At 54.2% G+C, this 26718-nt stretch overlaps 2 protein-coding genes and 1 long non-coding RNA gene across 7 annotated transcripts in view; 2 read left to right on the top strand and 1 right to left on the bottom strand.

The window, feature by feature from the left end:
* The window catches only part of EFCC1 (EF-hand and coiled-coil domain containing 1), a gene marked incomplete at its 5' end in the record, with an annotated part of 41309 nt that extends 26477 nt beyond the window's left edge, over positions 1–14832 (bottom strand). The window contains 2 exons of the mRNA XM_053896722.1: positions 12213–12496; positions 13852–14832. Of these exons, the coding sequence (XP_053752697.1) occupies positions 12213–12496; positions 13852–14832 (1265 nt within the window). The remainder of the gene's footprint in view (positions 1–12212; positions 12497–13851) is intronic.
* Positions 14833–14948: 116 nt separating this feature from the next.
* Positions 14949–16089, top strand: LOC128775605 (uncharacterized). Its single transcript, XR_008420444.1, has 2 exons — positions 14949–15284; positions 15913–16089. It is a non-coding gene; the product is annotated as an uncharacterized LOC128775605 (long non-coding RNA).
* Positions 16090–24333: 8244 nt separating this feature from the next.
* Positions 24334–26718, top strand: part of CFAP92 (cilia and flagella associated protein 92 (putative)) — a 72023-nt gene continuing 69638 nt past the window's right edge. For 2 of the 5 annotated variants that reach the window (XM_053897742.1, XM_053897743.1), the window contains exons 1-2: positions 24334–25216; positions 25836–26127. In XM_053897742.1, coding sequence (XP_053753717.1) covers positions 25869–26127 — 259 coding nt within the window. In that variant the 5' untranslated portion in view covers positions 24334–25216; positions 25836–25868. Of the gene's footprint in view, positions 25217–25361; positions 26128–26718 lie in introns of those variants that run through there. The other 3 variants (XM_053897741.1, XM_053897740.1, XM_019430952.2) reach the window with 2 other exon arrangements.

The following is a 26718-nucleotide window of genomic DNA, read 5'->3' as shown; positions in this document are numbered from 1 at the left end:
GCTCCCCGGCCCGGCTTTTCCTAGAATGGCTGGAAAATGTCACTTGCGTTCGCTTCCCTTTCTGCTTTCAGCTGCCTGAGCCACTCAGCCCCTCTGTGCGCTTTGGGGAGCTGCAGGGCGGACAGGACATCTAGAGCCCGGCCAGGGCCCACCGACGGGTGGGGGCTTCCAGGCAGCCGGCCAGGCCGCTGAGCCTGCCCCGGAGGGCCTGGGGGCTTGCACACCGTGCTTCCTTCGCTGCGTGCCGGCGTTTCCTGAGCGAAGCCTCGCAGGAAACGGAGGCCAGCATGTGAAAACAAGAGAACAACAGTAGGAAGAAGAGCTTGAGAGGGGGCTGTGGAGGGTGAGCTGAAAATAAATCACGAAGAGGGGAGTGTGGGACAGTCCTCAGGGGTGCTTTGGGCCTGGGAAGGGTTGTCCATGACTCCTCAACTCTGGCTCCTACTTGCCTTTCCTGGGGTGGGAGGCAGGTGCAATGGGAGTGTGTCCATCAGGGTCTCGGTGCAGGGGTCACACTGCCACTGAGTGGTCTCTAGAGGCGTCTCTCCGCCTAGCTGCTAATTTTGTTCTGTGATTCATCTGACAGATGCATCACTGAGCCAGCCACCGCGCCCAGTGCCAGAGGTATTGCACTTAGCAGCAGACAGCCCTAGCCTCATGGAATTCACCTTCCCCCAGGGGACACAGACCTTAATGAAGGGGTCACGACAGTAAATTAAGGATGGAAAAAGCCAGGGGCTGTGAGAGATGACAGGGGAGCAGACTAGATGGGGCTGGGGCCTCTCTGAAGAAGTGAGCCATAGCAGAGGAGACCGGCGGTATGGATGACTTAGGCCGGTGACTTAGGCAAGGCAGGGCTGAGAGCGGTCAGGAACTAAACGATCAAGGAGCAGAAGGGCCACTGTGGCCAGAGTGACGTGGACAGTGGGCAGAGTGGAGGACGCTGGGGCTGGATCCGTGGGTGGTGGCCAGATCACTCAGGTCCACGATAGTCAATGCAAGGAGGCCAGTGTTTATTCTAAGGGCAACAGGAAGCCACAAGGTTAGATGTGGGTTTAGAAAGCCTCCCCCCCTCCCCCGCCCCGCCAGCCACTGTGTGGTTGGTTAGTGGGCTAGAGAGCTAGGGACAGCAGTCACATCTGTGCTGATGCTGGTGGGTGGCAGGTGTGGCTGAAGGGGAGCAGGTAGGTTGGAGACTTAAAATTCAAACATTACCTCCTCAAGGAAGCCTTCTGCCAGGCAGGACTGAATTTACATGAAGTCTTCACCCTCAGAGCCTCGGAAAGTGACTGTATTTGGTGACAGGGTCTTGATAGAGGCGATCAAGTTAAAATGAGGTCACTGGGGTGGCCCTAATCCAATCTGACTCATGTCTTTATAGGAAGAGGAGATTAGGATCCAAACATGTGCAGAGGGAGGGCTATGTGAGGACAGAAGCAGAAGACGGCCATCTGCAAACACATTCTCCTGCAGAGCCCCCAGAAGGAACCAACCCTGCCCACACCTTGATCCTGGACTTCTGGCCTCCAGGACGGTGAAATGATGCATGTCTGTTTAAGCCGGCAATAGTATTTGTCACGCAGCCAATCTGACTGATACACTGTCCCAAGCGCCATAGTAAAGAAACCTCTTCCACCTTGCCCATATCTTATTCATCCCATTTATTGTCACCCATTGGCTGACCATATCCCCTACCCAGGATGTCAGTCCCATGAGGGAAGAGACTTTGTCTCAGTCATAGCTGTCAGGACAGCGTCGGCACTCTCTGGGCATGCAACAAAATTTGGGTGAATAAAGAAAAGTCAGTAGTTATGTCTGATGGAGACGATGAAGAGACTAAGAGAGGATTCTCTGTCCTCCACGCTTACTGGGTCTCTGACTGCTGTTGGCCCCAAGCTTCTCCAGGTCACCTCAGTCCTCTTGGGAGAAGTGTCCCCACTGCTCCCAATTCAGAGCAGGCAGTGGGAATCCTCAGATGTTTCCAAAGTCCAAGCACCTGCCAGCCAGTAGGCAGCCCTCGTCTTTCCTGGGCTTGGGCCTCTGCTAGGCTCAGTGGCAGCAGGGACAGAAAAGAGGGGCGCTGGGTGCCATCATTGCCCACAAGAAGTTCCCAGTCTAGGAGCTCCTGCCTCAACTTCCTGCATGAGACCCAGGCCTGATCAATCACAGTGATTGGTTCCGAGTAGTTACACGACTCCCACCTGGGCCCATCACTACCTTCCGTGTCCCTGTTGTCAATGATTGGTTCAAGGATGGGCATATAACCATGTCAGGATAATCAGAGTTAATCTAAGGGTTTTGTTGGAACTACCGGAAAAGAAAAGCTCTTTCTGTTGGGGGTGATTCAGAAGGTGGAAACTCACCCTCGTGATGCTGGCAGACCTCTTGCTCCCATATAGGAAGAATGTCTGAAAGTGGAGCCCACAAGAGGGAAGCAGAGGTAAGAGATAGAGAGATTCCACATGTCATTATTTGTACTCCTAGATCCAGCCATGCCTGAAGCCATACTCTTGTGCTTTTCACAGATCATGCACCCTGCTCCCACCAACTTTTAAATTTAAGCCAGTTTGAGTTTAATTTCCGCCATTGGCGACAAGTGTCCGATATAACAGAGATATTCCACTACCTCCAAAAAAGCATACATTTATTTCTCACCATTTCCCCCACACGAGAGCACCTTGATGGTCTATACCCCAGGTCGTTGCATCAGAACATCCTGGAGACCATGATGCCCACTCCCTCATGTGCTCCAGGGTTTCTCTGGCTTGGGTCTCAGGCAGAAGCCATTTATACCACCCAGAACTCGAGACAGGTGATGTCAGGATCCTGGCTCTATAGTGCCTCTGAAGCAACAAGGCCTGCCAGGCCTCCAGCCCGGCACTGGCCTCTTCCTTGTGTTTCCTTATGTGGTCGGGACCACCCTAGACGAGGGGAACCATCCACATGTACCAAGGACCTCTGGCTTTCTGGAACACCACTACACTACACAACAAACTTCCAAAAAAACTTCCCACATCTGGCTCAGGGGCCCAAACATCCGCTTTTTCATCTTCCCTTTACTTGGTGCCATGTGGCCTGGGGTGGCTCGGTCAGTTGAGTGTCCAACTTCGGCTCAGGTCACGATCTCACGGTTCGTGGGTTCGAGCCCCACATCGGGCTCTCTGTTGTCAGCGCAGGGCCTGGAGCCTGCTTCGGGTTCTGTGTCTCCCTCTCTCTCTGCCCCTTCCCCGCTTGTGCTTTGTCTCTCTTCCTCTCTCAAAAATAAATAAACATTAAAAAAAAATTGCTTCGTTGGTGCCATGCTGCGGCCTTTATGATTCTTGGATTTTCACTTCCAGAAAGGAAGCTCACGGGTTAGACGTTTGTTGTTTTTGTCTGACCTGCATCCTTCTTCTGTCTCCAGGTAACGGCACCCACATTGCTTTGAGGAACTCCCCTGCCCCCACACCCAGGCTAAGCACCCACCTCTCCCAGACCTCAGGGCTCAGTGTGTGCTCTGGCCCTGGCCGGATGGAGTCTCCCAGCACCCTGGCTTAAGGAATCCCAGCCATGGATTCTTCCCTGGGACATCATCCACAGGTGCTAGAAAGCAGGATGTTGGGTCACCGAAGCTGGGCTCACTGCAGCCACGTTCGTGGGTAAAACCAAGCAGGGACAAGCAGAGATACAGGATGCACAGAGTGTGCTGGCGGCATGGGGATTTAAATCTGCTCCGGAGTGTGGAGCAGACAGATGCACGAATGCTCCCCACAGACGAGAAGGCCCCCACCACGGGAGGCCAACTGATGACAGTGACATTTACTGAGTGCCAAGTACGTGCCAGGCACAATTTGAAGTGCCCTTTGCATCCTGGCTAATTCTTCCTTCGTGACGTAGGCACTAACATCAACCCCATTTTCCAGATGAGGAAACTGAGGCGCGATAGGTTGAGTCAGAGCTTCCCAAGAAGTGTCAAGGCACCAAAGAAAATAGACGCACATAGAGGTAAGTGGAGAAGGTGGGTCATGGCCAAACATGGCTGGTGCGGCCCCTCAGGCCACCCTGGGTCCGTGTGGCTGGCTCTGACCTGGGGACCCCCGTCCACTTGGGACCCATCTGCATGCTTCAGGCTACCTGCCTGGCTGGGAACTGGACAAGCTGGGACCAGAAAGCAGGGGATCGCAGAGCCCATCCCCTAATCTGAGCACAAAGACACAGGAACTGCAGCTTGTTCCCAACCACCCAAGGGAAGCGGCACACGCAGCCCTAGACTCTGGGACTCTTGAGGACTGAGTCTCGCTTGGGGGTTGCCCTGTCCTACTGGGTGACCTTGGGAAGATCACTGTCCGTCTCTGGGCTCCAGCTTCTTCTCTGAAGGACACGTTTGCTGCACACATTAGCCTGTACGGTCAAGATCCCGCTCCTTGGTAGGCACATGAAGTCCCAGACCCTGGGCCGTCAGCCATAAGGGTGGGCTCAGCTCTGCTCTCAGAGAAATCTGGCTGGGGGCATGCTTTGCCTGAGGGGAGACTTCTCTGCGGAGATACTATTGAGCAAAGAACGCCGCAGCTCTTCTGGCCTCGCCGTCTCCATTCCTGGGACTGAAAAGGCCTCACTCCTTCTTCGGGCCCTTCTGCGCCTCCGTGACCCCGCTCTGGCCATTGTGTTCACATAGACATCCACTGGTGAGTGGTTTCTCAGCAGGCTTTGCTTTTTTGGATAGAAAAGAACAGATGTCCCCCTTCTTTCTGCCTTTAATAGGGTTGTGGAGGCCACACGTCTGAAGGAACATTGCAAAGACTCATTTGCTGCAGCTCCACGTCAGGGTCCGAGCTCTCAGGGCAGAGCCTGCTTGAGATTCTCTCCCTCTCTCTCTGCCCTTCCCCCGCTCGTGTACGTGTGTGCACACTCTCTCTCTCTTGCTCAAAATAAATAAATAAACTTTAAAGTCTGTTTCAGCCCGCAAATCCCAAGGTTCCATCCTTGCAGAAGGCTCTGTCTTGGAACAGAGAATAGCAGGCCTGAGGCACCCCCCGAACTCCTGGCAAGGCCTCCAAGTATGGGACTGGGGGTCTGTCCCTTCTCAGGGGCTGGAGGTCAGGCCCTGAGTTCTCTCTCCCTAGACCCAGATATATCCTCCTCACCTGTCTCCTTGCCTCTCGCCACCCCTCCTGCCTGATCTGTCTTCCAGACACAGTTAGAGGGGTCTCCGTGAAGCTCAAATCTGATTAGGCCCTTCTTGCTTAAGCCCTTCTCTGTCTCCCTTGTTCTCTGGGGTAAAGGTCTCATGCTCAGTCTGGTGCTCAGGGTCCTTCGCCACCCCCTGCCTGCCTTCCAGCCTCCTCTCCTGCCACTTTCCACTTCAAACCCTCTCCCACCGTAAGTCTCCCTGTTCGCAGGAGGCACCCAAGCCCTTCACATCTCTAAGCCTTTGTACTCACTGCAACCTGCATTTGCAATGCCGGAGAAAACTCCTACTCATCCTTTAATACCCAGGTTGGATGATGGAATAACCCCAAGAGATGCCCTGACCCCCCTGCCTCATTCATGCCTCCTCCATGCTTGTCTACACTCTGCAACTTGATTAGGGTCCTGTCTACAATCAGCTGAGACTGTCCATTGTTTGCTGCTGGTCTCCAGACAGAAGGCTCTCTAGGGGTCGGGCTCTGTTACTATTAACACCAACCACCATGACCGTTACTATTTATGGGGGGTATTGTGATAAGGGATCAATAATAATAGTAACATGATATTCATTAAGCTTTCTCTCAACGCTAAGCACTTTTCTAGGTGCTTTATACATGTTAGCATTCTGAATCTTCAAATACCCCAGGAAATGGGTATTATTAGTAGTAATATTCTCGTCATCCCCATTTTACAGATGAGGAAACTGAGGCTCACAGAGAGAAAGGGAAGGGCTCCAAGTCCCACAGAAAATATGTGGAAAAGCTGGGATTCAAACGCAGGTCAGGCTGGGCCTCCTGAGCCTGCCCCCACCCCCTGGCCCCCCCATCAAGCCCATCTGTGGAGGGTCCCAGGCCGGGGCATGTGGCAGGTGCCTGACCACCACTGCCTCTTTGTGAGCCCTGGGTATTGTCCCTGAGAGAAAGGCCTCGGTTCCCACCAGTGGCCACCCACACACCTGCTTCCAAGACTAATGGAATCCGTGACCAGACGCCTCCTAGCTCCAGATGGTACCCCATGCCCCACTGCCCCGCCTCTGCCTGTCTGCTTTCCTCTCTCCCCTGACCTGCTGACTTGGCCCCCCCCTGCCCCCGGCCCCCCCCCCCCCCCCCAGGTCAGGCTGGGCTGCCGCAGTGGGGCAGAAGAAAGGAGCTGGCCCTCCAATGGCCTCATCTTTGTGTCCCTTCCACGGTGGTCTGGTCTGCCGAAGGAGCTGTCCTCCTACTCGCCCCCACCCCCACGGGGCCTTTTCATCTTTCCCCTCCCGGACAACAAAGCCACAGAGGCCAGGAGGAAGCCCCTCCTCCCTGCTCCAGCTGAGCTGAGCTTTCTGTCTTCTTTTCTGTAAGTTTCAGCTCAGCCCCTGCCCAGAGGTACTGGCCCCAGGCTCAGCGCAGAGAGGGGCAGGCAGGCTTCAAGGTGGAGATGCCAGAAACCCACGGTCACTGAGTCAAGGGCAGTTCCTCCAGGAGCACCACCCGCCTTGAAGCAGGATCTACCCACTGGACCACTCACCCAGGGCTGACCCTGTGCTGGAGTCCCCTGTGCCCGCACCCTTCTCACCAAGACACGTCTGAGGTCGCATCCATCCATACGCTCACGCGTCCATTCATTCACCATCTTACTGCGAGCCCTGGGCTGGGTGCCCGGCTACAGAAATGCCAACACGTAGTGTTGGAGACCAGTTATTATGACCCTTTTTGCCCACTCTCCGAGCAAGTTCTGAAGCGCCTGAACAGGCACAGGATGGCGAGGGTGGAATGCCCCTAACCACCCAAAGCATTCAGCAGCCTGGAAAAGCCAACCTTGAGACAAGCCTGTTCTGCAGCTAAACCAGCCTTCCTCCCCGGGGCCTCCCCTGTCCAGGGAGTCTCCGGCTGCCAGAGTTGGCCTATTTTTCAAGACAAGAAGGGGGATTTGGGCTGCAGGCTCCAGAGAGAGGCATGGGTGGGGGATATGTGTTTTTTACCACATATGGGATATGTTCCTCCTTAATTGTCCTGGGAGGGGCTCAGTCCCACAGTCCGATGGGGCTGGCTGTGGCTCCAGCAGTGGGTATGTGACTAAGCTTTGGCCAATCAGAACATCAAATCTTCTTGGCCCTCCTCTACCTCCCGCTCCCCACCCCCACTGATGGGTTCAGGGATGAATATGTTTCCAAGTTGGTTCAATGATTTCCAGTTCCAGGACTTCACTGGGATGTCTCAGACGAGAGATGATCTTTCTATTGGACTTAGAGCTTTGAGGAGGTAAGTGCCCCAAAGGCTACCAGGAGAGAGAACTTGCTTGAAAGAGAGGCAGAGCTTCTATATTCTGGTGACATTGTTTGAGTACCTTGATCTAGCCATGCCTGAAGCTGGTCTGCCGAGACTTTCCCAGAAGCCACTGTTTTAACCCAAGTCATTTAGAGTCAGGCTTCCAGGCATTCATCTAAGAGAGCTGGCTGATGGGAAGAAAGAAAACAGAGAAGAGAAGGGTGGAGAGTGGCTGGGTGTAGACTGGGAGAAGTAACAGTGAAAACCCTGGTTGGATGTGGGGTTAAATGACATTTGATGACTCGGGATGGGAAATATTCATAAAAAATGATCGCTGTAATGTCATCTCTCCTCCCTCCCGTCATCAGTAAGGTCTACGCTGCTCAAAAATGTGTTGGGAGGGGGGACTGTTTTCGGGGATTTGAAGAAGCCGTCTCTCGTCTGAGATGAGGTGGTGCATCCAGCTCTGGGAAGCAGGAGCCCAGAGGCTGATGTGGCTGTGATGGAGCAGGTAATCCTCCTTGGCAGACTGGGCTGGGTCCGGTGAGCCCCTGAGTTTTTGTCTCGTTCCAAGAGGCCCGAAGACCCCTTTGATTCCTGGAATGCTTCCATATGATCTGGGACTCACTCCCACAGCTGTGAAACCAGAAGTTCTTCCGTGGGGCCCGTCTGCACACAGCCCATTTGTATCCTAACATGGGTGTTCATGGCCTGCTCCCCCCAGGCCCCAGAGGAGCCTCTGGGGGCAGCAGACACGTCTGTGTCATTCCCGTGTACCCGACGTATCCACTTTCTCCATGGAAGGTGCGTAGAGAACGTGGAACTAATATGTGAACATCCTCAATTGCTTAAATGTTTACTGTCTGTTCTCTTAGGTTCCTGGTCAGGGTGGTGAATTGAGGTGCTGTGCAAGGTTCCCTTCCCATGTACCAATACACAGAAGAACTGGATAAAATATAACCATTTAAATGAGTACAGAGCCAAGGTCAAAAACAAGAAGGAGCTTGCCTGGGGAGTTCATACAAGGAGGCTCCTGCATGAAGCCAGGGGCCAGCCCGGGGCTGCCTCATCCATGAACAGAGGTGAGAAAAACCCCTCTTACTGGCCTTGGGATGTTGTCCCTATATATGGACTCAATTTCTCCCGACCTGTGTAGTTCTGAAGCTTCAAGCTGAGAAATGAAGTTACAAGCCAGCCCGGAATCGGGCCCTGGGGGAGGCAGACGGGGAACAGCTCTGACGGGAACACCACAGCCCTGGGGATGGGTGGGTTCTCCAGGATCATGGCTTCTGCCAAAGATGGGCTCGCAGCTGGCCATCACGAGGCACACCGAGGACCTTGCCATCAGCACGGAAAGGGCAGAGAGGTAAAACACCAGGGAAAGCTGAGCGGTTGCAGTGATCCCAAAGAGATTGGAAAAGAAGGACGTTTGGGAAAGACATGACGGGCAGGATGGCATCCACAACACAAGGACAGAGGGGGACGAAAAAGAAGTAAATGGAAGCCCAGGGAATGAGAAAGGGAGTCACTGAGATATCGTTTTAGGGCGACGGCACGGAAGGGGAAAGGACATCTACTTGGAGTCGGGAAACTCACCAGGGCCCTGGAACAGCCAAGGTTTCGTTAGGAGGCCACCCCCGCTCCAGGGCTCTATTTCCTCGTGTGAGAAAAGGTGGCTCAGATACCAACCTCAGAGGTTATGAGAAGGTCAGAGTGTGTCGCTTCCTGCCACAGTGCTGGAAAAGTGTCATTCATTCTAACCACATGGCTTCAAGCTGTCATTCCCAGCAGGGATTTCAGTCACTGCGCTTTTTCTCCCCAAAGATACATCTGCAGAACACCTGGAGGCATTCCAGAGCGATGTCACTTAAGAGGGCATGACAGGCTCTAGTCTTTGGGGTGTGAGGCCTCTTCAACCCACCAAGTTCCTTCGGACCCTACCGCAGGCTCCATGCGTCTGGTCACAGAGGGACACTTGAGTTCCTGACACTTATCATGCAAAAACAGAGGTGACACTGTAGCCCACAGCTCCTCTGCAGGCTGTGACATTCCTTCAGGTGTTTCGGGGGTGGGGGGCACGGGGAGACTCCAGGAGGACTTGTGGAAGTTGCCAGACTGGCCTGGGGTAGGTGGCTTTGTGCTGTTCGGGCTGGGGCTTGGATCCTGGCTTGTCTGGCCTTGGTTTTCTCATCCAGCAAGTGGAGATAATAATAATACCTTTCTCTGAGGCCAGTTGAGGGGCTCATTTGTACTAACATGGGGAAAGTGCCTTGCATCATGCCTGGTACACACGTGATGCTCAACGCATGTCCTTGGCTCTTCCACCCCCCCCCCCCCCGCCCTTTCCTTTCTTCAAAGAAGGAGAGCTTTGGGGCAAGTCACCCACAAACTCTGATCGTAGAAAACGGGCAGAGGAGGTCTGCCTCCTGGGGCTGGGCATGGTTTAGGGGGCATGTTGTTATAGGGGCAGGGGAGCGAGTGACAGAGCCATCTCCTAATCACCGCGACCTGAGCACAGTGTCAGTCTTTCTCCTCACCAAGAGAACCCAGTTTTGTTTGAGGCCTCAGTATGTAGATAAGAGCAGCCATGTGACACGATGCTGGCCCAGGACATGGAGATGTACGTTCTGGTGGGGAAGGGGTGTCTCTCCCTGGAAACAAAGGCAAAGCTCACTTGAAGAAAATCCTCCCCACCCTCAGCATTGCCCATCCTTCTTCTGATGCCTGGACACAGACGTGAGGCCTGGAGGTGTGGCAGCCATCTTGTAACTGTGAGTCCACACACACATGAAAAGGTAAAGTGGAAAGAAAGAAAGAAAGAAAGAAGAAGAAAGAAAGAAAGAAAGAAAGAAAGAAAGAAAGAAAGAAAAAAGAAAGAGGGCAGGGAGGGAGGGAGGAAGGAAGGAAAGGAGGAAGAAAGAACACAGGTGGTAGGGGCAGGCTGACCTTACTTTTCCATGTTCTGGCTGTGTGACCTTGGGTATGTTACTTCACTTCTCAGAGCCTCACTCCCCACAATCTGTAAACTGGGGATAAAACCTCTACCTTGGCACAGTTCTTGTGAGGGTTAAGTGGTGCCCTGGATACAAATCCACCTTTTCTAGCACAAAGGGCTATCCCAATGTTTGTAGTGGCTTCTGTAGTCATGCTGTGGGAGACAGTGAGTTACTTTAGGGTGAAACAAAGAAGGGCCCCTTCATTTCTCCTCTTGGAGAAAGTTCTAAGGCTGGACACAGGCCCCAAGCCAACCAACTCTGCTCTTTGGTCGATCAGCTATGCAAACAGGAAGTGACTACCCAAACATTTGGAGCTGCAGGAGGCTGGCCCCGGGGTGGGCCTCCTCACGGAGGCCTCTCTCCACATTGTGTCTTCTCATCTTCCAGCTGGGAGCACCTCAGAAGTGAAGGAGGAGGTCCCTCCTCTGAGGGGCTAGGTTCAAAGCCTCCCCTTCTGGTTGCCTTGCCCACCAGCCTAGGCCAGGCCACTTTCCCTTGGGCTGGAAGATGACAACAGCCCCTCTGTGGGCTCCCCACAGGCTCTTGCTCTTCCCTCCTCCCGTCTCTTTGTCACAACTGCAGCCAGGGCCACTTTTTTTGAAATGCAAATCTGTTCCTGTCCCCCTCTTGCTGAAGTCTTTCATGCTCTCTTTGGGGGAAAGATTAAAGCCCCTGACACACCCTTCCAGGCCCTGGAAGGCCTGGCCTCGGCCTGCCGCTCCAGCCACTCTGGCCTCCTTTTAGTTTCTGGAATGTGCCACAGTTCCCCTTGCCTCAGGGCTTTGCCATTTTCTAACCCCCCCCCCTTTCCCCTGTCCCTCTCCCCGGCCCACCTTGCCAAGTAACATCCTATTCTCAGCTCTCAGCAGCTCAAGGGTCACTTCAGGTGCTGGCTGAGCCCCGCTCTTCCCCCACAGCATTCATCCAGCCGGCTGCCCTACATCTCATCACATGATCTCACATGCTCGGTAGTGGCTGCTCAGGGCAGGGACTTGGGGCTGTCTTGCCCCCAGTCACATTCCTGGTACCTGGTATAGCCTCTGTACAGAGTCAGTGCTCAGTAAATGTGGAAGGCAGGCAGGCAGGCAGGTAGGTGTGCCTTGGGATTCAAAATGGAGAGGGGGCTGCTCACTGAGCGCCTGCCCCGTGGCAGGCAGGACCTCGCGCCCTCTTCACAGCCACTCTGGCAGGCAGGGACTCCACTCTGTTCTACCAAAGGGGAAACAGAAGCTCCAAGAGGGGTCAGTGACTTGCCCAAGGTCGCACATCTGGCAGAGGCCCTGCTGGGATTTAAACTTGGTCCCAAGCCCGGCTTCCTGCCTGATGGAGTTGGCACAAGGGATCGTACATCTGTTTCCTCATCTGCCGAGCGGGGATGAAATGGTACCAAGTGACGGGGCTGCCGTGAGGATTCAGTCAGGCCACTAAAGTGCTTGGCTCAGCGTCTGGTGCACGTTAAGGACTCAGCAACTGTTAGCTATCACCACCACCACCACCATCATCATCATCACCGGGTTGATCAAAGAACGGATACGAATAACTCTATCCTGTTGCGACCCACGCATGGGCAAATGGAAGGCCTTTGTGGGTGAACACGCACAGGAGAGGTCGGGTGGGTGGCAAGCGATGGAGTGGATGAACGTCGGAGGAAAGGGAAGAACGGCCGACGGAGCGGAGGGATACACGAAACGAACAAACGGGAACGCGAGCACCAGCGTGCGTGCGGGGAGGATACACGCCCGTGGTCTGGGACACCCGGAGCTGACTTGGGGCACCGGGGCCGCACCCCCCCGCTCACCTGTAGCGCCGCAGCTCGCCCTCCAGCCGCCGCACCCAGCGCTGCAGGCCGGGCACCTGTCTCGCCAGCGCTTCGAGCTCGCGCACGCGGCCCAGGCTGCGCAGCACCGCCTCCCGGGCCTCCTCGGCGCGTCGCCGAACCTCGACCTGGCCCTGGCGCAGCCGCCCCGCGCGGGCCTCGGCCACCGCCAGGGCGCCCCGCGCCTGCCGCAGCTCCCGCGCCGCCACCTCGGGCCCAACGCGCCCCGCCTCCTGCGCGCCCGCCTGGCTCTTCCAGAGGCCGACCTGCGGGGGACAGGGCCGCGGGGACAGCCGTGAGCGCCTCGCTGCGCTCACCATTCCCGCGCCCCCAGGAGCACCGACCGTGCACGTTTGTTGCGCGCACTGCCTCCCGCTCCCGGGCTGCTCTGAACTCGGTTCATTCCTCGCAATAAACCTAAGGAGACAGGAGCTCTGATCAGCCCCCCTTTTCCTGGGTGATGGAAACTGAGCCACAACACCCATGTTCTCATCTTGGCGCGGGTACCAATTAATTCCCAAACTTTACGACTCTTCCCTGCCGATTGCCTGCATTGGTGGCACTCGACCTTCCGTGGCGCCTCCGATCCCTAGACTCGAGGAACAAAAAGGCGTTTCCGGACTTCCCCAAGGTCTGGTCAATAGACTGTTCTTGACGATGGGGTTTTGTTGTCTTGTTTACTGCGGTGTCCCCGACACCTAAACCAGGCCTGGCACACAGTAGGTGCTCAATAAATACCTGGAGTGAATGATCCTGGACCCTCTTACTCTGCACTCCCACCCTTTGCTTCTCTGGTGCTCCCTGGCTGCCAGCCCTTGCCTCGTCCATAGCTACGGCCACTCAAAGCAGCGCCCTGCCACCCCTCTGCCACTCAGGGCTGGTGTCTGGGCAGAGTGCAGAGCAAGGCCAATACAGGTCAGTTCCCTCCTGCCCTAGGCTTCCTTGGGGCTGCTCTTTTCCTCCTCCCACCCCTGTCGCCCTTGGCACAGGGCTGGGCACAGTGCAGAAGTGTTTGTTGACTGAATCCCAGATGCTTGGGCTGGGTCCATATCTTGCTCACTGCTTCCTTCTCAATATCCCAGAGAAGGCCTGACCCCCACAGGTGTTTGGTGGCCGGCGACTACCCGATGAACACCAGGCCCTGGCCCCGAGGGAGGCCCATCACTATTTGCTGAATGATCCAATGAGCTGCTTAAGGGGGGGTGGGGTGGGGTGGGGACAGGGCCTCTTTCACCCCTTATCTCCTAACCTCTCCCCGCACCCCCATAGCCTGCCACCACGGAGAGCTCAAGATGCCTGTTTAATGACTGAATGTGTGAGCCGGTCCAGGTTTCCGGGGCGAATGCAACTACTGGGTTAGAAGAGGCAAGAAGGGACAGTGAGGGTGGGGAGATGGGGTGGGCTGGTGATCTGGGTGTGACAGCGGTTCTGGAGGTGGCACGGGGGAGGAGAAGAGGAGGGCTGGAGTGGGGCGGGAGAGGGACAGGATGCCAGCGACCTGGAGTGGGGTGGGGCTGCCCTCTCTCCCCTGTTCCACTTCCTGTGCCCGGTCCCGGCTGTTCGAACGACCCCCGCCCCCATCCAGTCGTTGCCGCCCCCCTCCCTCCGCGCCGGCGCGCACCTGCAGCGCTAGGCAGCGCGCGTCACTGCTCTGCAGCGCGGCCCGCAGGTCCTCCACCAACTCGCGCAGGCTGCCGTTCTCCTCCTCCAACCGCGCCAGGCGCTCGCCGTCCCGGCCGCCGTCGGGGCAGTCGGGGCCGCCGTCCGGGCCCGGCGTGTGGGGGGTGCGGCGGCGGCGGCGCGGGCGGCGCAGGCGGATCTGCGTCTCGATGTGCTCGCTGAGAGCGCCGCGGGGCAGCCGGGGCCCCGCGCGCGTGCCGAAGTAGCCGCAGAGGCGCGCGTGGAACTGGCGGAAGGTGAGCTCGGGCGGCTCCGCGCGCAGCGCCAGGCGCGCCTCCTCTTCGGCATCTGCGTCCCCGTCGGTGGCCACCCCGGCGGCCGCGTCCCCGGCGGCCGCATCCCCCGGGTTCGCGTCTCGGGCGGCCGCATCCCCGGAGGCCTCCCCGGCGGCGGCCCCCTCGGCGCGCAGCCCCAGCACGGCGCAGAGCGCGCGGAAGTCGGCGCGGGGCAGGCGGCCGGCGCCGCGGCAGTCCAGGTGGTGGAAGACCTCCTGCAGGTACTGGTCCAGGCCGGTGGCCAGCACCACGATCTCGTTCTCCACGCCGCGGTCCAGCCCGTAGTGGTGCGCCAGGGCGCTCAACAGCCACTGGGTGCGCCGCGCGGGTCGCCGGTACGGGTCACCCGCCGCGCCTTCCATGCCGGCCTCCCGGCCCGCGCCGTTCGGCTCCTTCGCCGCCGAGCGTCGCTTCTCGGGTGCCTCCGCCCCGCCACTTCCAGGGGCGGCTCCGGAGTTCCTCGGAAGGAGGGGCTTAGGCTTAGCGGTCGCGGTCTGGTTGGAGCGGCGCGGGGGGCCGTGTCCCTCAGCTGCGCCGGCTTGGCGGGTCGTCTGTGTTTCCCCGGTTGGCTTGGAGGGGACTGGGGTAGGGGGCCGGGTCCCTCTCTCTGTCTCGCTTCTCCGGGTGGCCCCCGCGCTCTCCTCCCCTCATCACTCCGGGGGCGTTCCTGGCGTCTCGTCTTCCCCTCCCACTCCTGGCTCTGTGGGCTTTCGACTCCCTCACCCTCGGCCCCACCCGCCCTGGGCTCAGAGTTTGCCCGGGGACAGGCGCGAGGCGTGGGCGCAGGATGGGAAGCCGGAGCGGGACGGGACGGTGGCAGCCAGGTCCTGTGGCTGGGGGCGTGCCCCCCAAGCCCACGTGTCACTCCACCCCTTCTCCTCTGAAAGGAAAGTCTTCCGAGGATAGCCCCACGAGCTGGCTCCAACCGTCCTCTCCCCGCGCCGGTGCAGAGAAGCCCCTCTCCCCGTATGTTCAGATACTGGGGTCTTAAACTCACACGTCGCTCCACGGCAGGCGGTGCGGGGAGCCTCACGTGTAATTAGAGCCGAGGAGAGGCAGGTTGGAGGAGTGAATGGACCGCTTTAGCGGCATCGCGCCGGTAAGAAGTCGATCTGAGATGGACAGACCTTCTCTCTCTAAGCTGCGTGTGTGTTTGGTGAGGGGTGTGGGGGGGGGGGGGAGGCGGGGAAAGCAAGGTATTTTTCCGGTTGGCGGGGCGACCTGAGTTCCACCTCTGAGCTGGGGTTATGCTGGTAGGTTGTTTGGCCAACACTTTCTCTCGTGCCTTACAACACGTTTTTGGCAGGTGAAAGGAAAACCACCCTCTCGGGGAGACCTAGGTTGCTTTTCCTTTCTTTTTCACCAGAGAGATGTCATGCACCTGTTACCGGCACTGGGACTGGTTGTCCAGCCATGTTGGAGCAGACTTTATTCAACTGTCCCTGGCTTTAAGATGGGCAAAATGTGGGCTTGTGTATAGCTCTAGGAATTTAAATGCTAAATCCTGGAATTTGAAAAAGCGCTAAAATTCTGTCTCCTCTTCGGCAGTATCCCAGAGTCAGCAGTTTATTTGGTAAACTCCTGCCCATTCTTGAAGATTTTTCCCAAAGGAAGGACTTAGATGCTTCTCCCCAACCATTTTGGACATATTTTTTTTTAAACTATAAAAGTAATAACATTTTGACAAAAAGTGTTACATCAGTTTCACTTCTTGGCTCCTACCTTAGAAAAATACATGTGCACAGGATGTTCACTGCATCATTGTTTATAATATTGAGAAACTAGAGACAACCTAGTACCCATCAGCCTCGATGAATCACCAAAAAAGGAGTGAGCAAGGCAAGTTGAAACCTGTTATGTACAATGTTAAGACTTACATGTAACAATAACAACAAAACCACACAGCAGGGTAGTAAATATTTTCTGTAAAGACATGTATATATGCATAGAGAGAGATGGGAGGATTCAAAACTGATTTTGTGGTTATTTCTGAGGATCAAAGATATTTAGCCTTTGCTATAGCATTTCTCTTTTTGACAAGATGACTTCTCCCTCCCTCCCTTCCTTTTTTTCTTTTTTCTTCCTTCCTTCCCTCCTTCCTTCTTTCTTTGCTTCCTTCCTCCTTCCTGCTTTCCTCTTTCTTTCTTTCTTTCTTTCTTTCTTTCTTTCTTTCTTTCTTTCTTTCTTTCTTTCTTTCTTTCCAGGGAGGACATACCTTATTTACCATTTACATGCCATAAAATTCACCCACTTAATGGTATAAGTAAATGCTTTTAGTGCATTTGTAGAGTGTATAACCATCACAGTCTAACTTCAGAACGTTTTCATCCCCTGTTTCCCAAAAACCTTTGTACTACTTAACTCATTCAGTACGTCTCCACCTTCCACCCCCAACCTCCACTGCTCAGCAGCCACCACTTTCTGTGTCTATAGATTTGTCTCTTCTGGACATTGCATGTAAAAGGAATCATACAGTGTGTGACAGCCTCCTTTTTGAAAACATTAACAATAATGTTTTCCAGGTTCACCCACATTGTAGCATGTATCGGTACTTTCTTCCTTTCTACGGATGAGTGATATCCCATTGTGTGGGTAGATCACGTTTTTGCTTATCCGCTCATCAGTTGATGGACATTTGGGTTGTCCCCACCTTTTGTCTATTCCAAATACTGCTGCTGTGAACATTCACGTGGGCATGTTTTCATTCCTCTTGTTGTATAGACCCAGGGTGGGAAGGCTGCTTAGATGGCTTTTTTTTTAATGTTCATTTTATTTATTTTTGAGAGAGAGAGAGAGAGAGAGCACCAGCAGGGGAGGAGCAGAGAGAGAGCGAGAGTGAGAGAGAGAGAGAGAGAGAGAGAGAGAGAGAATCCCAAGCAGGCTTCATGCTGTCAGCACAGAGCCCAACGTGGGGCTCTATCTCCCAACCATGAGATCGTGACCGGAGCTGAAATCAAGAGTTGGCTGCTTTAACCGACAGAGCCACCCAGGCGCCCCACTGGATGGTAGTTTTATGTTTAATTTTTGAGGAATTGCCCAACTGGTTTTCACAATGGCTGCACCATTTACCTTCCTACCGGCAGTGTTTTCCTGTTTCTTGATGGGTTAAGTGATACGACCGGTCTCAATCCCGGCCTCCTGCAGCTTCCATGTCAGTTCGCGGTGCCCCCAGCCTTCCTCAGCAAGTCCCTGCCATCTTCTGTTCTTCTCTGTGCTCATGCCCAGCCTCTAGACCGTCGGGCCGTCCAGTGCTGTACCCTCAGAAGACATCCCGAATCCGACTCCCTCAGCCCCCTCCACTGGTACCACCCTGGGCCAAACCCCCAGGGTCTCCGACCTGTATTATTGCAACAGACTCCCCCAAGAACTGCCCTTGGACTCCTACAGTCTGTTCCATAGCCAGAGGACCCCTCCTCTGCTCACGACCCCCTAATTCTTTCCCTCTCACAGGGACTAGAGGCTAAGTCCTCCCCGGATCCCTAGAGTCACATTCCTCAGCCATTACTATGGACTTGCTCCCCAACCTCCTCTCAGTTCTTCTGACCTCAGGGTATTTGCATCTGCTTCCGCCAGCTGTTTACAGCCCCCTCACCTCCAAGGCCTTTGCTCCAACATCACCGCCTCAGGGAGGCCTCTGGTGACATCGAATGCACCCTGCACCTCTGACAGGCTGTCTTGCCTGTGTGTGGTGTCTGTCTCCTTGTCCGAAACTGTCCGTCAGCCATGAGGGTAGCAGCACTTGTCTGTTGCCCTGGAACGGTGTCAGGCACGCCGAAAGGAGAGAGGGTCTCCAACTTCCATCCCGGCTGCCTCCCTGGTCCCCACCCTGGGTATGGCATCGTGTGTCACCTGCCACATAGTTTCTTTGCCTACAAATGCTATGTGTGTTTTTTATGTGTATTTTTTTTTAAGGCAGCTATTACACCACATTGTTATTTATTTGTGGGCCTCGCAGGAGGTCTGAGAACCTGATGCCCTGCAGTCCCAGCAGGGGCCTGGCACAGAGTAGGGACTAATAATGCTGCTTTGACCGAACATGTGAAGTCACTGCATCGAATGGGAAGAGTGCCTCTAGCTGGCACGGGGGTGGGGGTGTGTGGGGGGGATTCGGTGTCCTTTGATGCACTGGTGTTGGAGTCCGTGAGACTCCAAATGTTGGTAGTTGACTGGATCAGCTGGGCCGCAGAAGCTTCTGGGCCCGGAGCCCCCTGGTCTGCGGGTTTGCTGTGTAAGACAGGACTCTGGATCTTGGCTCTGGACTTCTGGGTCGCACTTCTGCAGTCGAATGGGATTTGATTTCATGGGGGTGCTGAGAGCTGGCACGCCCAGCCAGACCACAGCGCTCACCCCTACCCCCTGTCCCTGCAGCTGGGGACTGCTCTTGGTGAGGGAATCCTTTGAACAGTAACGTTCCCCTGGCCGGTCAACGCTGAAAAGAAAGCCTTTAAATATCTTGCCATGGAGCGTTGCCTGGGCCTCTGCCCCCCGCCGTTCAGCAGGGGCCAGGGAAGTCGGGGTTTATAATGGTGCGCTGTCAGGCCTGTCTGTCTGTGGGGCAGGGTTACCAGGCGCCTCTGAAATCATTCCGGTTGGACCCACAAGGTTTTTGTTTAAGGTTCGGAGTGAGCAAACTCAAAGGTCTCCTGTGCTCTTTTGTCTGAGCTGGGGGATGGGTGTGTGTCTGCCTGGGGGAGAGCCGAGGCCCCCGCAAAGAGATGATTTTCTGAAGTCAGTTCACTGTTGTTTGAGCCATTTCAAACAGTATATTGTTTAAAGTGCCTTTCAACAGCCCCGAAAAATGCTAAACAGCAAAAGTCACCCCCGTAAGCGGGGACCATAGACACTTCTGATGTATTTATTTCCAGGCGTTTTCCATGCATTGAAAGAACTCCACTGGGGTGGTTGTTATGGGACTGTGTACATCTGTCAAAGCACTTACAAGGACGAGTTTTACAGGATGTGAATTGTACCTCATTAAACTCAACCTAGAGAAACACAGTTGAAATGCTCTTGCTGGGATCTTTCCTTGCACATCAGCCATACTTCCTCAACAGCTTTGCCGTCATTAATATTCCTTTGCAAATGTTCTTGAGACGGCTTCTTGTTGCCTCTTGGGAGCTGTGAGGTGTTTCCTCATCCCCCAGCGATGCACATCAAGGTGGTTTGTGGTTTTTCTCCATCAAAACAACACCGTAAACTGTTGACTCTCCATCCTGAGTGATTTACTACCGTGCCAAGGAGTTTGGACATTTATTTTATAAGCTCCTGATATTGTCGAACTGTTTTTCAGAAACGTTTTGTCATTCTGTACAGCCCCCTGGCATGTCTGGGAATGTCTGGGAGCCATCATTTTCTGTGACAAACCTTTTATATTTTCGGGAGTCTTGGTCGTGGATTTGCTTAGCGTTCAGACTCCAAGTTTTACTCTTCTCTCTATTAAAAATCGGACTGAGCTAGGCAAGTTTTCTTAGACACAACAAATGCATGATCCAAAAACAAAACAAAAAAAAATTGGTAAATTGGACCTAATCAAAATACAAAACTTTTGCATTTCAAACTGCAATGGTAAAGACACCGTTAAGAAAATAAAAGGACCAGCAGGAGACCAGGAGGAAGTATTTGCAGAACATAGGCCCTGCAATTAAAGGACTTATGTTCTGACTTTACAGAGAACTCCTACAACTCAGTAAGATAATCCAATCAAAAAGTGGGCGAAAGACAGGAACAGACATTTTACCAAAGAGGATCATGGATGACCAATAAGTCCACGAAAAGATCTCAATATCATTAGTCATTGGTGAAATACAAAATAAAACCACAACGAGATACTATTCCATACTCATGAGAATGGCTGTAGTAAGTTAGACGGCAATAAATGGTTTCTGGAAGATGGGGAGGAACAGGAACCCTCATCCTATGATGGCGGGAATGTGAAATGGCGCAGCCACTTTGGAAAATGGTTTGGCAATTTCTCAAAGAGAGAAACATGAAACTACTGATGTGGAGATGTTGGGGTTTGGAGCAGGCAGTCAAGAAAGAATTCTTGAGACATCTTCGGTGTAAAAGGTGGTCTTGTTAAAGCTCAGGGACAGGACCTGTGGGCAGAAAGAGCCGCACTGGGGTTGTGAGGAGTGACTGATTATACATATTCAAGTTGGGAGGGGGTCAGGGATAGCATAAGACTCTAAGGAACTTGGAAGCAAGGTTTCCAGGATCTTGAAGGACTAACTGTTGTTAGGAAAAGGTCATTTGCTACTGTCTAGTAAAACCTCGGTCATGAGACCTTCGGATGTGTATCAGTGGGCCATGTGCTTGGAGGATGATTGCTAACATATATCTGGGAGGGGTAGAGATAAAGGAAGTTTCCAAAGGAATTTTTATATGTTAAAGGAGACTCACAGGATCTTGGAGGGGCGAGATAATGTTAAGCAAAGATTGCCTTTTTTCCTTAGCAAAATATTAACGTCGAAGCATCTGATCTTCTAGAGGAAGGTCACCCTGCCTGTCTCAAGGACTTACCAATGGGCTGTAAGTTGTAAGGAAATTTATTTATTTTTTCTTTTGCTTTTGTTCCCCACACCACTACCACACGACCCAGCTATTTTACTCCAAGTGTCTACCCAAGAGAAATGAACGTATCTGATGACGCAGAGATTTTTAGGGGAATGTTCATGGCAGCATTTTTCATAAATGTCTAAGTGTTCGGCCTGAATTTCCATGAACGGATGAACGGATAGACAAAATGTGGTCTATCACACAATGGAACATATTTAGACACAAAAAGGAATGAAGTATTGATTCATGCTATAGCATGAATGAGCCTCAAAAACATGCTAAGTGACAGAGGCCAGTCACAAAGCCAAACCATGTAATATATGACTCCAATTATATGAAATATCCAGAAAAGGCAAGTTTTTAGAGGCAGAGGTAGATTACTGGTTGCCTGGGCCTGGGGCTGGGAACAGAGATTCATTGTAAATGTGCACGAAGGCTCTTATTAGGGAGATGGATGGTTTCATCACTTGGTAAAGTTACCAAAAACCATTGGGACTCTACACTCGAAATGGGTGCATTTTATGATATAGAATATACCTCATTACAGCTGTTAAAAAGGGGGGTTGGAGATGCCAAGAAGAAGGTGGGTGTAGCTTTTCCCCAAAGATGCATCCTCTGCCAGAGGCTTAGGAGAACTTCAGAAAGGCTCTTCTGGATGCCCGTGGAAACTTTGGGGCTCCCCTACTCTGGGAGGAAGAAGGAAGTGATAGAATGCCTTCAGATTGCTCCCACCCATGGGACATCTGTCTGCAATGTGGCTTCGCCCTTCCTCCTATCCAGAGGTGGAGTCTGTTCTTCATCCCCTTGAATCTTGGCTGGCCCTTGTGACTGGCTGTGGTCAATGGATATGGCAGAAGTGACCCTGTGCCATTTCCCAAGCCTTGGTCTCAAGAGGCCCTAGACCTTGCACCTTGCTTTCCTGGAACCCTGCCCTGAGAATGCCATCTGAGGAAGCCAGTCCAGCCTGGTGGAGCATGGCGGGGGGGGGGCATATGGACGGGGAGAGGGAGATTGAGGGACCCCAGGCAAGGGCACCAACGGCCAGACATGTGAGGCCATCTTGGACCTCCCAGCCCTGTGGATACAGATGATCCAGCTCAGTGAGTGAGCCCAGGCCACACCATCGGAGAGTCACTGGTCTATAGAACTGTGAACATATACCCTCTTTGCTTTGCTTTCCTTTGACTTTGCCTGTCCTGAAGGCACCTTTGTTGAAGTGAGGTTGTGGACCCACCTCCCACACCCAAGTACCAGCAAGCACACCTGTGCCTTCACTCCTTCCCGTGATGCTCTGGGTCTTGACCTAGACACCATTTCTCTCAAAGCAGTGGTTCTAAAACTTGGCTGTGCGATAGAATCTTGGTGGAGGCAACTTTAAAAAATATGGGGTCGGTTCCAGTCATTTTTTATTAAAAATTAAAAATTTTTTTAACTTTATTCATTTTTGAGAGACAGAGAGAGACAGAGCATGAGCAGAGAAGGGGCAGAGAGAGAGGGAGACGCAGACTCCGAAGCAGGCTCCAGGCCCTGAGCTGTCAGCATAGAGCCTGACGCGGGGCTTGAACTCATGGACTGTGAGATCATGACGTGAGCTGAAGTCAGACGTTCAACCAATTGAGCCACCCAGGTGCCCCGCAAATTTTTTTAAATGTTTATTTTTGAGAGAGAGCGAGCGAGAGGAAGACACAGAATCCAAAGTAGGATCCAAGCTGTCAGCACAGAGCCCTAGGCCAGGCTTGAACTCACGAACTGCCAGAGATCATAACCTAAGCCAAAGTCGGACACTCAACCAACTGAGCCACCCAGGCGCCGCCCAGTTATTTGTTATTGTGCAACAGATCGTCCTAAACCTTAGTGGCTTAAGACAACAATAATTTACTTCGGTCATAAAGCTCAATTTGGGGAGAGTTTGGTGATAGCAGCTGGTTTCTGTTACATATGGTGGCCATTGGGGTGACTCAAAGGCTGGGAGCTGGAATCATCTGAAGTCTGGCACTCTTGCACGTCTGGTGGTTGAGGCTGGGAGGCAGCTGGGAACTCAGCTGGTGCTGTTGGCCAGAACATCCATATGTGGACCTTCCATGTGGCTTCTTGGACTGCCCCCCAACATCCTGGATGAATTCTCAGAGTGAGCTCCCCAGAAGAACAAGGCAGAGCACATGGGGTTTGTATGACCTGGCCTCAGAAGTTACAGAGTCACTCTGTGGGCTGAGGTGGTCGCAGAAAGTCTTACCTGGATCCAAGGGGGAAGGGACTAGACCTACCACTGCATGGGAGGAGTCCGACATCATTCTGTAAGGGGAGTGTGTGGGAGATCTATTGAGGTGGCTGTCTTTGGAGAATACAGTGACTGGTTCCTAAGCCCCACCCCTGGAGAATCAATTCTGAAAGTCTGGAGTGAAGCCTCAGGATTGAAGTTTTGACATGTTCCTGGGTGATTCTGGTGCATAACCAGGACCAGGAAGTGGCCCTTTGTCTTAGGCCTGTGGCCTCTCAATTCTGAGCTCAGAGCTGTCCACACCACAGAAGATGCTGGGGAGATCGACTTTGGAGAGAAACCAGCCTCGGGTCAGCAGGGGGACCTGAGGAACAGGAGGCCTGCTGTCTGTGCAGGGGAGGGTGGTGTCACTGACCTGCCTTTCTTTTTTATTAAAACATTTTTTTTGATGTTTATTTATTTTTGAGAGAGAGTGAGTGAGCAGGGGAGGGACACAGAGAGAGGGAGACGCAGAATCTGAAGCAGGCTCCAGGCTCTGAGTCGTCAGCACAGAGCCCCAGTGTGGGGATCGAACTCACGAACTGTGAGATCATGACCTGAGCCACCTGGGTGCCTCGACCTGCCCTTATTAATGGGGCCTTTTGGGAGCTGGTGCATCCTACCAGCCTTCTTTTCTTCCAACCCTGTGTGTGTCTCTTTAGCACTTCCTGGTTTGTAGACGGTGATGTCCAGGCTGCTGGTGGTACAGTATGAGAGGGTGGTATGGCATTTAGTGGGGACAGTTTGAGTTCTCCTCTCCAGGGTGCTCACTGCCATCTGGGGCCTTCCCCTCATAGCTATTCTTGAGCCTCAGGTTTTTTTAGATTGATTCAACCTGAGGACTATTGGAGGGCCCTAGTCAGTGGGCAGGATTCTAGAAGGGGGTGGTCTAGGGAGGCAGGAAGTGGGAGGCAGGGGACCTGGGTTCCAGCTCCAGCTGGGCCACCATTTTGCTTCTTTAACCATGGGTAGGTCATATCTCAGCTCAGAGCCTCAGTTTCCCCAACAGGTACACGTGTGGAGTCTCAGCTCCCATTCTCTTGAGTGGAGCTACTCTCCCTTAACAGAAAACCCGAGGTGGCTCCTCATTGACTCTAGTCTTTGAGTCCTGCCTGCCCTTCACACCTGGGTCTCCGGGGCCCTCCGCTCACCACTCCAGCCTCATCATCCCTTCCCAGAACTTGCGGGCACCTTCACCCCCTCTGGGCTTTTGCATAGGCTCTTCCCGCTGCCTGGAATACTTTCTCTTGCATTCATTTCCTGGCAAACCCCCGACGTTTGGCTTTTGTCACCTCTTCCATGAAGCCTGCCCCTGCCCCGCCCCCCCCCCCCCCCCCCCCCCCCCGCCAGCTACCTCTGCGGTGTGTCCCTCCGCCCTAGCCCCTTGGATGTTCTGTGATCTACGTAGGGAGCAGCCGCCAGTGTTCTCTCAGCTGGGGAGCTTTGGGGTGGCGGTGGTGTTTGCAGACGAGCCCAGGCTTTAGCGTCAGATAGTCTGGATTTCCACCCAGTGCTGCGACACACTCGCTTGTGTGACCTCCGGCGAGTCGTGGCACCAGTCGAAGCCTCAGTTTTCTCATCTCTGAGTTGGGGCTCCTGATCACGAAACAGAATTCTCATGATATTTTAAGGACATCAGCGACAGAAGCAGAGTCTATATGAAAGAGGTTTGGGGTAGGGTTAGAGATACCAGAGTTTTCAGAGCCCATTGCTTCCCTCGCCCTTATCAAAGAATGGAAGGTGGGGGCTGATGGCAATACAGGCGGGGCCACAATCCTTGTCCCCTGTACTGCGGGTAAGGGCGAGGTGTGTAATAGGCGCTCACGTTCAGATCTGGAATTCTTTAAAGATTGAATGAATGAGTGGATGGATGGATGAATGGATGAATGCGTGCATGCAAGGGCTCCAACTAGTTTCCGGATTTGGATACACCTTTTTGCCACACCTTGGCTGCACCTGGTCAGGGACCAGGGGCTGAGGACGGAAGTCCCACCTCCAGGAGCCCCGCCCCCAGAGGAGCCCCGCCCCAGGGCCGTAGCCACGCCTGTCTCCTAGCAACTGTAAACAGAATTGGGCAGCTTCGACCCCCGGGCCTCCCTGCCTGGGCGGATCGACTTGCATCCTCCGAGCCTTCTCGCCTGGCGGCTGTGCAGCGGGTGTACGAGCTGGCTGACGCCAGGGTCTGAGCCCAGGGTGCTGCCCAGCGCATCGCGTTGCAGGTACCGAAGGTCCCCTGCCACCTGCCCGTCCTGCTGGGCACCCCTTTCTGAGCATTTGCCCGAGTTCCTCCTGCATGGACCCAGAGTTTGTGCCCTGAGCCCAGCACTCAGTGCCCATTCGTGTCTTGCCCCCGGGGGGGTTCCCGCCCTCTTTGACCTCACCAGGCCCTTGCACTGCCGTCCCCTGGCCCGGTTCGCCTGTCCCTACGTGGCAAACGCATACTGTGCTTTGACACTGCTCACCCGCGGCCCCACGGAGTGGAAACACCCGGTTCTCTCCCAGCTTCTCATTCTTAGGGAATTGCACTCACCTGGGGCTGGCTCTCCAGAAGTGCCAATGATTGACTTGGCGAAAGGGGGAGGAGCTGGGGCTGGGGGAGGAGGGAGACTCAAGCTGGAGTTGGTGTTGCTTATCGTGAGTCCTGCAAGCCGTCATTCTCTGTGACTCACTGTTGCACGCCTACTGTGTGCCAGGCGGTGTTCCAGGCCTTGGCCGTTCACCCCAGACAGGACAAGGGAAAGGAAGGGAAGGAGAGGAAGGGTGGGTAATCCTGAAAGAGGCAGGGCTTGCCTCCGGGGAACAGAGGGTGGTGACAGCAGTGCCTTCATCGTCTTCCAGCCAGGAGTGCCGGGCCTGTGGGTGCTCTGCGGAATGTCCCTGCACGCCTGGGAGTGGGAAGATCAGGACAGGGCGAGCATGGGGCCCATGTCCTCCATGGGCAGCTTTTACCAGTCTGGCAGTGAGTGGGACACGGAGGAGTACCTGAAGGTCAGAGGCCAAGCCCCGGAGTTGGATTCCGACCACCCGTGTAGCAAGTCCTCACATGGGCCTGCCGACAGCTTCCAGTCTGATGTGCCCCAGGCTGTCCCCTGCAAGTTCGTCATCTCACTGGCCTTCCCGGTGACTGCTGGTAAGTGCTAGGGCAGAGTCCCAACACCCTCTGCAGAAAGGGGTGTGCCAATGACCTGCCCCCAGAAGTTTGGGGCCCCCGAGCTCCCTCTGTTGGCTTCCCCAAGTGAGGTGGCCAATGCCAGCAGCAGAGATCAGAAAAGCAGCTGCAATTTCAGGGGCCCACAGTGGGCCAGCAAGTAAGCGGTTACATGGGCTTCACGTGCTTAATCCTCTCAATAACCCTAAGAGGTAGGTGGTATTATTTCTACTTTTTGCAGATGAGTACACGGGGAAGAGGTGAAGGCATTGGTTCCCCTCAACTGGTTGTGTATCGCCTAATTCCTTGTTGAAAACACAGATTCTCAGATGCATGGGATCCAGCTCTCTGGGTGTATAGGTGCATCAGTTGGTTTTTGCCACACAAATGCGGTGTCACAAACCCAAACGACTCCACAAGTCGGGGGCTTCGAACAGGAATCCCTCGTTCTGGATGAGCAGGTGGGCGGGTCCAGGCGTGTCTCCCTGTAGTGGCTCTGCTCTGCTTCGTGCCCCTCTCACCCTCCTCCGGGACATGGGGGCTAGCCAGACACATTCTCATTATGGGAAGGCA

The sequence above is a fragment of the Panthera pardus genome, unplaced genomic scaffold, assembly GCF_024362965.1.
Source record: "Panthera pardus isolate Hobbes unplaced genomic scaffold, ASM2436296v1 HiC_scaffold_8, whole genome shotgun sequence".
Classification (NCBI taxonomy): domain Eukaryota; kingdom Metazoa; phylum Chordata; class Mammalia; order Carnivora; family Felidae; genus Panthera; species Panthera pardus.
This window is presented reverse-complemented; position numbering and strand designations above follow the sequence as displayed.